The 12,677-nt window shown below is 44.8% G+C and overlaps 1 protein-coding gene across 1 annotated transcript in view; it reads right to left on the bottom strand.

The window, feature by feature from the left end:
- Nucleotides 1-2,417: 2,417 nt before the first annotated feature.
- Nucleotides 2,418-12,677, bottom strand: part of pcdh7b (protocadherin 7b) — a gene marked incomplete at its 5' end in the record, with an annotated part of 71,053 nt that continues 60,793 nt past the window's right edge. Inside the window, 2 exons of the mRNA XM_083788921.1 lie at nucleotides 2,418-4,103; nucleotides 6,613-6,631. Of these exons, the coding sequence (XP_083645047.1) occupies nucleotides 3,547-4,103; nucleotides 6,613-6,631 (576 nt within the window). The 3' untranslated portion in view covers nucleotides 2,418-3,546. The remainder of the gene's footprint in view (nucleotides 4,104-6,612; nucleotides 6,632-12,677) is intronic.

Below are 12,677 nucleotides of genomic sequence, written 5' to 3'. Positions count from 1 at the left end.
TTCGCCTGTGATATGCAAATCAGCATGATGCGTTTCCGTTGGCTTCTCAAACGCCACCCTGTCTTGTCTTTTTTTTGTAAGCATGTCAGTTGTCAGCATAATCGGTTATGCACCATTCCGAACCAACATTTAATCATACCAATAGGTATAAAAAGGCACAATTGCATATTTTGCATTCACTCTAGTTCTTGTGGTTTTGTTTTTCTTTTTTTTTCCTTTTTTTTTGTAGATTTTTCTTTTTTACAGAAGCACTCTAAATATACAAAGTGGCACCAGATAATGAAAAAAAAGAAAAAAAAGGGGGAAAAACACGCAATACATTTCCACGGATTTGACTGTTGTATAAAAAAGTGATGTATGTCAATAATGCCATTAAAAAAAAAGGAAGAATGAAATATGAGATGGAAAGAAAATGAAAAACCATGCGGATACAATTGTTTGCAAAAAATCACACTTTACAGAGTAAGTTGAACTTAAATGAAACCGTATACTTGTGATTTGGATTTGCTCGGTCAAAAATTAAAGAAATGTGATTATATGTGATAATGACAAACAATAATAAGACAAACTATGATATAAAACAAGTTTTCAATGGTCGAAAAACCTTTCTCCCTCTACTTGTCTACTAAGTCGTACTACCTGGCTAATGTCTGTTTAGGTATAACAAAAGCAAGCAACAAGGTGAACCTTCATGTATACAGGGATAGGATTTTTTTTTGTACATTTTCTTTTACAGCATTTCTTTTTTTCGTCTTCCTTCTCAGTAAGTGAAGTAAGTTCCCATTAAACGTGCAATAAAAAGTACATATTTATGTATACAGTTGTTAAGTATAGGAGCACTTTCTTTCAAACAACGAGTAGTACTTACAGACTACAGATTGCCGGACTGCAGAGAGGAAAAAAAACAAACAAACAAAAAAGAACCAACAACGCAGCTCCGATCAAACCAAAGGTTTTTGCTAAACATACAAAAACAAAAAGTTCCATTGCATCTGATATTGTTTGCTTCGTCTTGAGATGCTGTGCCTCTGCAGCTGTGAAAAAAAGACAGCTCGCCATGGACAGAGGCACAATGTCTCAATGTCAGTGTGTATTACTGTTTGTGTGTGTGTGTGTGCGTGTGTGTGTGTGTGTGTGTGTGTGTGTGTGTGTGTGTGTGTGTGTGTGTGCATGTGTGTGACCGTGAGTGCCGGCTCTCACAGAGTTGGAATGGACATCTTTGTTCAACTTCATACACATCACATTCGCATGGTTCGACCTCAACAATGTGTGTGTACTTAAAGCGAGACACTACCTGAAAGCCATTTTGCCGCTGTACATGTGTATCGTCACTGTCGGACAGAAACCTCTTAATATATATATTTGTAACTTTTTGTGGGTCTCACTAAACGTGTCTGTGACACTAAAGTATCAAAAGAAGCGCATTATTCTAGCTCGCTGATCTGCTGCTTTTTAAAAATTTGAATCCTGAAAAGTACCAGTTTTGGACATAGGAGGTTTCCACCCAACAGAGACGACATACCCTTAACTGAACCTCCCAGACTGTGTTATTATTATTATTATTATTATTATTTGATTGATCTCCATTGAGCTGATTCTTACATTCTTGCTCGAGGATGCCTTTTTGCCGATTCGGCGACGTGAAATGCAATGTCTGCTGACGATGAAGGACACGCGGTCGATCGCTACGCGCGTGTGTGTGTGTGGTCATTGGTCAGAATCGTCGAAAAGCCTACGTGTGTGTGTGTGTGTGTGTGTGTGTGTGTGGGTGTGTGTGGGTGTGGGTGTGGGTGTGTGTGAGGAAAAAATAAAATAAGTTGTTGGTCGAGGGACCAATATGTTTATTGCTCAGTCTAACACACAACATAAAAAAGGTATTTAACACTATAAAAGCTGGCCTTGCAGCTCTCTTGGGAATATAGATTGTTCATAACAATGCACTATAGCCTATTATCATTGTTATAGAAACATATATATATATATATATATGGCCCATACACACACAATGACTGTATGCTGCATATGGCCCATATACACACATTACAGTTCCAACCTTTATATTTTCTTTATTAAAAAAAAAAGAAAATTTGTCTCAGCATGTTATGTACACTGCCCTCACCCAAGGAATGTTCAGCCCATTAGCGCCGGAGTGCATGCGTGCGTGTGTGTGCATGTGTGCGTGTGCGTCTGCATGTAGTGTGTACACACATTTGTAATGCTTTGTTTTTCGTGCTGATTAGTTATTGGCTTATCGGCTCTAAAGAACTCTACTCTTTACGAGTGGTTTTGCTCTCCAACTCCCCCAATACAGACAAAGAATGAGAGAATGAGAAAAGACTGATAGCGACAAAAGGAATGACAGTGTGTGTGTGTGTGTGTGTGTGTGTGTGTGTGTGTGTTTCGTGTGTGTGTGTGTGTGTGTGTGTGTGTGTGTGTGTGCGCGTGTGTGTGTGTGTCCTCGTCCAATGCATTATTTACAGTGGCCGACATTTCATTTTTATCACGTTTAAAGAACATAAAGGATATAATTATACACGAACTGGTTACGGTAGAGTCAGTCTTCGTCCATCCATGGTTTGACACCAGTTGTGTGTCGTAAACCTGTGTGACATACACAGTAGCAAACCCCCTCCGGCTTGAGTCCGAGAGCCTCCCCTGAGCGAGGCCAAAGAGACGCGTCCCCCGCCTTCACACAATGTCAATAAAGCTTCAAGTCTTTCCCAGCCATACCTGTGTATAGCGAAGCCTTTTACAATGTGTCTAATAATGTGGTCGGGGTTTTGGTCTCTGGTCAGGGGGACACTTTAAGCACACACAATCCATCGTGGGGTCAGTACGGCCGAGACCACGACAAGCGCCCGTTTGGTATATTGTTTGACCGGCGCGACACATCAGCGACGAGAGAGAGAGAGAGAGAGAGAGAGAGAGACGGACGTGCTTCAAAGAAGGAGCCGGCCCGTGCCGTATATAGGTACACGTTGGGATTCTAGAAAAAGCAAAAGTACAACAGGAACGGAGAAACGGTCCGTCTTTTGTACAGAGTCATATGTCAGGGACTTCACAGGGGGTTTAGTGTTAATGTGGGGGGGGCACACGGGGACATGGTGCAGTGCATGCATTTCTATGGAGAATGATTTGGGTTATTGTACAGGTTTGACTGTCAGGGCAGCAGATCGTTTGTTGGAGGGCCCGCCTATCCAGCAGAGGAGCCATGTTCTTGTCCTCAAATACCCTCACCGACCTCCTCCTCCGACCTCCCCCTCCCCCTATATGTTTAGCCAGGAGAGGTGCCAGAGTTATAGCGCTAGCAACAAAAAAAAAAGCACTATGTTTATATGTCCACTTGGCTTTCTCGCTAAGGAGCTATCATCAAAGTGTTTGGAGGGGAGTTTAGAGTCTGGCTTATAGGTTGGGGCATTGGGGGGGTGGGTAAGAGCGTCTAGAGAGGGCCGCGGTGGTGGCGGGGGAAGAAAAAGCGACTAATATGATGGTGCCATGTGTGTTTGCGGCGCAGCAGGGGACAAAACCCGGCCCCAACCCCCCGGCTCACAGGTAGACCTCCCGCCTTGTCAGCGTGCCGCAGGAGGTGGGCTTGTACTCCCCGGTGGGCGCCAGGGGGATCTCCTCGGTGGGGTGGCCCAGCACCTCCTCCCCGCCGCCGCCCCCGGGCGACGAGCCGTAGGCGGGCGAGCCCACGAAGGACTCGTAGGAGGAGGAGGAGGAGGCCATCTTCTTGTTGAGAAGGTTGCGGTTGCGGTCGCCCTGCATCATGTGGGCCACCGGGGGGGCGGTGGGGTCTCCGTTGGCCATGCAGGCGGCCACGGCGAGGGTCTCCTGGCTGCCGGGCGGCTCGGCGCCGCCGCCGCCGCCACTGCTGCTGCTGCTGCTGCTGCTGCTGCTGCTGCTGCAGCCGCCGAAGGTGGAAAGCTTTGGTTGTTGTTGTGGTTGGGGCTGTTGGTGGGTGGTGGTGGTGGTCGATTTGGAGGAGGGGCGCCGCTCGGGCGACGTGCGCACCGGCATCCAGCAGGAGTCCGAGTGGCCGTACTCGTCGCATTCCCGCGTGCACTTGCCGGTCATGGCTACGTCAGGCAAGGGCCGGGAGTCTATAGGGAGGAACACGGGAAAGAGAAAGGAGAGAGAAAGAGACAAGTTAAGTGACAAACGTTCGTTTTCGACCAAAAGTGGAACAATACATGAATGGAAGAAAACAAAACTAAAACACAGAAACTCTTAGCTCTTGGACTGAAATAGTATCTGGATGGAATATACTGTGTGTGGTGTGTGTGTGTGTGGCATGACAGTGGTTGCTATGGATTCCCTCATTGTATTTCGTTTGGTAATCACTGTACTACATTACGTGTTGATCATTTTGGGTTACAGACTAAGAATGGAGCTTATTGGTCACCGTGGCACAATTAACAAGCACTATAGAGCGCTGAAGTCCTGACGTCACTCACTCGTCCCCTGGTTCATGGACCTTTTTCTCCATGGAGAATAACACAGGGTCATCTTAAAATCGTCTCATAAGAACTGTGGTCCAAAAATAAACAAGCTGTCTCGGCGATATCGTCAGGGAGGTGTCTCTGTATCGTTTACGACAGTCAGTCATATTTGATACCTTTGTTTCGAAAGTGTAACTAATTCAGCAGCAGTAACATTAGTGTTTTCTCTCAGTCAGTTGATTCTTCATATCCATATGAGTGAAACGGCCGGCATGATTTGTTTATTTTTCAAACACAGTTCTTATATGAGGCGATCCAAGATCCCCCTATCCAAATAAAAAGTACATGAACCTGTGGACTTAGCGCCCTCTACCGATATTGACGTCAGACTTTGGTGCTCTGATGGATGCAGAAGTTTAGAATTGTATCACTGGCGAATGGTTGGGGTTATACCGACATACAATTGCGTTCACTGCATTCATGCAAGAATCCATATTATATAACCACATGACAAAAACAAAAGACAATGAATAAGCCGACTCTGTCGGCTACATCAACAGCCTCAAAGTAATCAAAATCAACAACTAAAAACAACAACAACAACAGAAAAGAAGAAAAAAGAAATAAAATAAATAAAAACGTGGCGTGAATCGGACAAATGTCATGCTTCAGTATGTGTTCGTACTGGGAGGGGCGAAGGGGATATAGGGACAGGAGCCATGGAGAGAGAGAGAGAGAAAGAAAGAGGGAGGGAGACAGGAGGTACTCATGTGTTTTTACTTTAAAAGTCTAACAAATAAAGCATGTGCGCTTATAGGCCTGCTGTGTATGTGTGTATGTGCGTGCGCCATGCGTGCGTGCGGTTACTGTGTTGTACACTCTTTAATCATAGGTGAGCATGTCTGCGAGACAAGAGCACAGAAACTGTTTTTCTTTTTTTTTCCACTTCTTCTTTCCCTCTATCTGGTGATTGACAGATGGCAATCACAGTCTGATCTAAGTCCCTTAATAGCTTCGCATGGCTCAGACGGCCTGATATCCTCTTAAATCCACTAAATAGGGGTCTTAACCCATTCTGAACGGGCACCCATTTTGGTGTCAGCATCATGTTATGCTTTAGCTATTGAAAAATAGCAGATCTACAAGCTCATATCGCGCCACCGAGTGGCGCGATACGAGCTTGTAGGTCTGCTATTTTTGAAAAATCGAAGAACGACTGACATTTTTAGAATCTGATCTCAGGTCAGAATGGGTTCATCAGACCAGTGTGTGTCCGGCGGAAACCTCGTATGAATCTGATCTCAGGTCAGAATGGGTTAAGCAATTACCCAGCTGGGCACAGGCCTCAGATTAGCTACGTTTGGTGTATTATTCTGGAAAGCACATTATGGGCTTAAGGTGGCCCCTCCAGTGCAACAGATCGAGTGGATAGCCCGGCTGTCAGCGACTACCATTGGAAACTACAAAGACTTTATCCATTATTATGTAAACAATGATCGTTTTCACGAGTGCCAGCAAACTAGGGATGTCCCGATACACTTTTTTACGATCCCGATACCACCATTTCTGTGTCAGCCGATACCGATACCAGTGTTGTGATCTCGTGTTGTATCTAGCTATATATCTCGTGTTGTGTTTATAGCAGACTCCTCACTCAAATGTGCACTTGCAGTTTGGGCAACTCCACGTGCACCAACATTTTTATTTACCTGCCATAGTGTCAACCCCTTACACCCCTGTGTCGGATCGGTGGTTAGACTGGCATATTTGCCGATACCGATATGAACCGATTATGACAAATAAGGGCCGATACCGATGCTTTTCCGATACCGATACAGCATCGGGACATCTCTACAACAAACCCAAATTTGTCTGCCATATAGCCTGCGAGTGAAGCGTATATAGTGAGATTGAGCCCGCCCCCACATTCCCTGCTGCAAACACCCTATGTTAGGCGTCCCACGGTGGCAGAGAGGTAATGTTGGCGATGTCTTTTTTTTCCTTTTTTTTTTCATGACCCTGATGAAAAGGTAATAAAGGTATGGGAAAACCAAAAACAAGCAAGAGCGAGGGTGGGAGCACAACCAAGCCAAGCATGCTGCCTTAATTTGCCCGTAAAGAGAATTAAAATGAAAAAAAAAAAAAAAAAGAGTTTAGGACCATATCTTACTTTTAATGCTCTTTTTCTCCTGTAAAAGAAGAATAGAACAGAGATCATTCTTTGTGCTTTGCATCGTGGGTACCAGAGCACAGATCTTGTAACAGCATTGGAACCAGGTTAAGAAGACAATGTTAACGTCGACAATAACAGCAAAATGTGCAAAACTAATGCAGATCGGATGCATGGCTATAAGGACAATGCAGCTGACACACGGACACAAAGGAAAGAGGGAAAACAGAATAAGAGATCGACTACGCTCTGCCTAATTAGAATGTTCCCCACCCCCAAAAAAACCGATTATTGTCTCAGTGCCTTTTCAGCAAAAGCCTTGCTATACTTGACGAGAGTGCCATTCCTATTCTGCCTGCTGCCGTGAATCCGTTTTCTACTAAACTACCTATTGGAATCCATTTTAATGTCACTAATCACCACCAGCGCAAAGCATCCAACAGATCGTTAACAGGTCAATGTGTCGACAACGTCTAGCGCCGCAGGGAGCCGCTGCCATTCAATAGCTGAATAAACTCAAGACAACATATTATTGGAGCCCCCGGACAATATATGAGAGGTTTATAGTTTGAGAAGTTGCTGAAGAGAAGAGAAGATGTAAAATAAAAATAAATAAAAATAATAATACATACAAAAACACACCCACGCTCACACAGGGAGAAGCCATGGCAACCACCACAGTTAATTAGCATGCGAGCTGAGGTGAATGGAATGGAAAATGTATGGAACGAGGCAAAATGAGATATCCTCGCCTCCTTCTCGCTCTCTGACAGAAACAGACGTCAGACAGACAGACAGGTGCATGTCTTCCCAGAGACACAGCCGCTGATTGCCTCACTTATTCCATTCTGACCGGGCACCCATTTTGGTGTCGGCATCATGTCATGCTTTAGCTATTTAAAAATAGCAGATCTACAAGCTCATATCGCGCCACCGAGTGGCGCGATACGAGCTTGTAGGTCTGCTATTTTTGAAAAATCGAAGAGCGACTGACATTTTTTAGAATCTGATCTCAGGTCAGAATGGGTTCATCAGACCAGTGTGTGTCCAGTGGAAACCTCGTATGAATCTGATCTCAGGTCAGAATGGGTTATTCCAGCCCACAATTGAGCCATCAGGCCTTATCTGTAACCCAGCGGTGGAAAAAGCTACGCTGACATTTCTTTTTACTTAAGTAAAAGTTTTGCAATGTAGAAATAGCCTACTAAAAAGTAGGTAATCAAAATGTACTTTAGTATAAAAGTATTGCTATCAAAATATACTTAACCCATTCTGGCCTGAGATCAGATTCATACGAGGTTTCCACTGGACACACACTGGTCTGATGAACCCATTCTGACCTGAGATGAGATTCTAAAAATGTCAGTCGTTCTTCGATTTTTCAAAAATAGCAGACCTACAAGCTCATAGCGCGCCACTCGGTGGCGCGCTATGAGCTTGTAGATCTGCTATTTTTCAATAGCTAAAGCATAACATGATGCTGACACCAAAATGGGTTCCCGCGCAAAATGGGTTAAAGTGCCAAAGTAGAAAGTACTTGTTATGCAGAATGTCCCAAATTCCCAATTGCATACGTTTTCAAACGTATAAAATGTATCCATATATGGAGCTGAGTTGTCAAACAATTGTAGTGGAGTAAACGTATAATATTTTCCTCTGAGATGCAGTGGAGTAAAAGTAAAAGTACGGAAAAACTGAAATACTCCAGTAAAGTAAACGTACCTCAGAACATAGTAACCTAGTATATAGTAGCCTACTTGAGTACACAAGACACAGCCGTTGATTGCCTCATCTCATCCCAGCCCACAATTGAGCCATCAGGGCCTTTATCCGTTACCCACAATGCACTCTGGCACGCGCAGACCCACCTCAGTTGACCCAGTGACTTGCTCCGATTTCCTTTAACTAGTCAAGGGAGACGACCTTTTGCTTCCTACGGCCGCCTCGGGGATACAGTTCAGCCTTCAAGACTATATCAGCTACTCAGCATTCTATGAATATGTATGAGGCGGATGCTTGACAGTCCGTAAGATTATGGGCCAAAGTCCAGATGAAATACTAAAAACAGATCAACAGCAACAGGGAAAGATGTTTTGCACAGTGAAATCTCGGGGTGTTCATTTTTACACATTCAGAGCAATATTAACAGTTTGACGGGCCGCTAATTGTTTAATCCAGTGTTCCACCTCGCGTAAAACGCTATACCCGACGATTTGTTTAATGCGTTTAATTCGCCGTTTTAAAAGAATAAAAAAGAAACAGCTGATTTATCCGGGACCTGATGACGAGGCCGTCGCGTTATGATGACGAAACCAGGAAATCAAGTCATCATCTGGGCTGCTATAGGGCTTCTGGGAAATTGAGCTCAATGTAAGTGGACGGGGGGGGTTTGTTTGGACTACAATGCCTCATGGAGGCGGATCCTGTAGCGCAGGGGTGCCCACCCTTTTTAAGTGGTGCAACCACTTCTACATCCAGCTTGCAATGTCCGTGTAGCTGTGTACGTGTTTGTGATGTGTGTAGGTAGGTAGGTAGGTACCTGTGACCTGTGTGTGAGCACGAGTGGTGTGCGCATGCGTGAAATTGGAACGAGAGAAGTATGTGACATGGCTGCCACCTGCTGGACGACGGGAGTTGCACCACTTGGTTCACACTGGTGTGATTTTTTTTACTTGTGAGCTACTTTCAAAATGACCAGCTCAACAAGATCTACCCACGTGGAAATAGTTTAAATATGTACCTGAGGATGCTTTAGAATATAGCGCCGCTGGCATTACATAATACGACAAATGCACTTGGAATGGGAAATAGAGGGGGGAGAAATGGAATAGGTAGGGGTTTTTTTTGTATTTCATTTATAATGCTACCGATGTTTGTAGCACAAAATGTGCTACAGTGTAGCGCATTGTAATGGCCGCTGGTACTGATGATCAAAACATCAGCCGACGGACCATTCTTCGCCGGATTTTCGTCGTTAATAATTCAGCGTATGCTCTAAAGGTAATAAAACAATCTCGGCAGCGCAGAATATTTGATAAAGGGTAAAGCATTTTATGGAGTCAAACTGTTAAGAGTGCATTTTGCCGTGCTTGCTTGGTGCCCGCATGTGTTGTGTCTACCGGATGGATGCTGCATATTTCCTAGCTGGATGCTACATTGACACTGCAGGCTTGCTTTATAAAAAGAGCTTTCCCACTGTGCTAATGAATTGGGTGGCTATATCAAAGAGAAAATGCTTTCTTCATGACCCGCTTTCCCTGTTATCTTCTCTTCAAAGGGAGCACTTCCCCCCCGAGGGCTGTCCATCGACACATCTACTTTAAAAGCACTTACATTCAACTATCCCTTAATTCCAGACAGACAAACAAGCTATAGCGCCCAAGCTTACATTGTAACCTGAGGGGGTTGAGGGAAGGGATAAAAAAAGGGAAATAAAATAAAATGTTATTTAAGCAAAGCCTAATGCTAAGCTAATTCTGAACTCAGCGAGAGGATTTTGTCTGACACAAATTATTATAATGTGAGCAACACTACATTAGGGTCTTCCTGTTTAAAAAAAAAAAAAAAAAAAAAAAAGGAAAAACCTAATTGGATTCTTTAATTTAAGATATATCATACTTTATTTAAAAATAAGGGAGCAAATCCCCGGTGGGCTTCATTTATGTGTGATAATCACACTGTGATGGGGGAACGTTCTCTTTTTTAGAACCAAAGGTCGTCGCAAGGGCAGGGCCTTACCAGGGTGGAAGACACATTAATGAGTCCCAGCACACAGCCGAGGAATATCGAGTACCACGGATTAAAGCCCAATAACTTAACAATTTAACCCATTCTGACCGGGCACCCATTTTGGTGTCGGCATCATGTCGTGCTTTAGCTATTGAAAAATAGCAGATCTACAAGCTCATATCGCGCCACCGAGTGGCGCGATACGAGCTTGTAGGTCTGCTATTTTTGAAAGAAATCGAAGAACGACTGACATTTTTAGAATCTGATCTCAGGTCAGAATGGGTTAATCAGACCAGTGTGTGTCCGGTGGAAACCTCGTATGAATCTGATCTCAGGTCAGAATGGATTAAAGCCCAATAACTTAACAATTTAACTGGAGGAACGACGAGCGCACTCAGTGGAGGAAAGGACCCCGGCCACGGCTGCCTCCATAGTCAAACATATATCCACGGGCCCTTTCCAGACCCAATTCGGAATTCGGGACGCGTTGGAAGAAGTATATATATATATATATATATATATATATGTTCAAAGAAAACGCCCTTAGAGCACACGAACACTGGAGCACTGTGGCCCCGACTTTTGTTACATGTTACACAAATATCCTACCACAAGCGTTGCACTATAATCCACCAGACAATACAACTGGGTCACTTTGCACTGTTAAGACGCACAGGCAGACGGGGGGAAGGAGAGGCCCACTGCCGCCTCCTCCTCGCATCGGGGGAAGGAGAGGCCCACTGCCGCCTCCTCCTCGCATCCCTCCCCGGGGGCTTTGTTTGGGGCACTGATGTTGGCACTCGTTGGAGCCTGCAGGCGACTGCTCAAAAGCCACTGGTGGAAGTTTTTACTTAACTCATTCTGACCTGAGATCAGATTCTAAAAGTGTCTTCGATTTTTCAAAAATAGCAGACCTACAAGCTCGTATCGCGCCACTCGGTGGCGCGATATGAGCTTGTAGATCTGCTATTTTTCAATAGCTAAAGCATAACATGATGCTAACACCAAAATGGGTGCCCGGTCAGAATGGGTTAAGTAAAAGGGCCACAAATTCCCATATTCAGAATTTGAGTAAAAGTACAAAAGTCAAAATAAAGGCAACAAACAGTAAAAGCACCAAAATCTAAAATGTGCCATTTCACGAGTTACTAAACTGTCCAATAATTGTAGGGAAAAGTACAATATTTGCCTCTGAGATATAGTGGAGTCAGTAGAGTATCACTTTTTGAGTGGTGCAACCACTCCTACGACCAGGAATGTCCGTGTGTATCATGCATCAGTCGCGCATCCGTCAAGAGCACGAGTGGCGTGCGCATGCGTGAAATTGGAACGAGAGAAGTATGTGACATGGCTGCCACCTGCTGGACGCAAATCGAACTTCTGACTGTCTAGGTTCATTGATATCCATAATAAAGCTAATCTGACGGAGCAGAGAGAGAGAGAGAGAGAGAGAGAGAGAGAGGGAGGAGGGGGGGAGAGAGGGGAGTTGCACCACTCGGTTCACACAGGTGTGATTTTTTTTTTTGAACACTCATGTAATGTAAAAGCACCTAAAAAAATGTGTAATTAACCAATTCTGACCGGGCACCCATTTTGGTGTCGGCATCATGTTATGCTTTAGCTATTGAAAAATAGCAGATCTACAAGCTCGTATCGCGCCACCGAGTGGCGCGATACGAGCTTGTAGGTCTGCTATTTTTTGAAAAATCGAAGAGCGACTGACATTTCTAGAATCTGATCTCAGGTCAGAATGGGTTGATCAGACCAGTGTGTGTCCAGTGGAAAACTCATATGAATCTGATCTCAGGTCAGAATGGGTTAAGTAACAGTACTTGATTGAATGTACTTAGTTATTTTCCACTGCTGTCAAAAACCACAGAGTATAGTGGAGCTTTCAGCCCAGCGTGTCTGGCCTGCATATACAATATAATGCTCCCATCTCCGACCCTCGACCCTCTATTTCAACGGAATCAAAAGACACTTCCGGAGGCAAAGGGGGGGGGGGGGGGGGTTCTGGCAGAGCGAGGGAGCCGGGGGTGGGGGGGGCGGCATAATAATAATAAAGGAATCTCTGGGATATAATTACATACGGACAAAAGTCCTGCACCACCACCACCGCTGCCAGGCCCCGACCCCATGCTGCTGCCGCGCTACTGTATACTACATCACTGCTTTGGAGAGATTTCTGCCTCATGCTGTGCGTGTGTGTGTGCGTGCGTGTGTGTGTGTGCGTGTGTGTGTGTGTTGTGTGCAGCCTCTGTAGCTGAATGGCAGCATGGAGGGCGGGGTTGAGTCGTGGTTTGCATGCGGCGCCTCCTGAGCTAGGATAGAAGCTT

The sequence above is a fragment of the Protomyctophum parallelum genome (assembly GCF_964188405.1).
Source record: "Protomyctophum parallelum genome assembly, chromosome: 18".
In the NCBI taxonomy this organism is placed as follows: Eukaryota; Metazoa; Chordata; class Actinopteri; order Myctophiformes; family Myctophidae; genus Protomyctophum; species Protomyctophum parallelum.
Note: the sequence above shows the minus strand (reverse complement) of the source record. Positions and strands in the feature narration are given on the sequence as shown.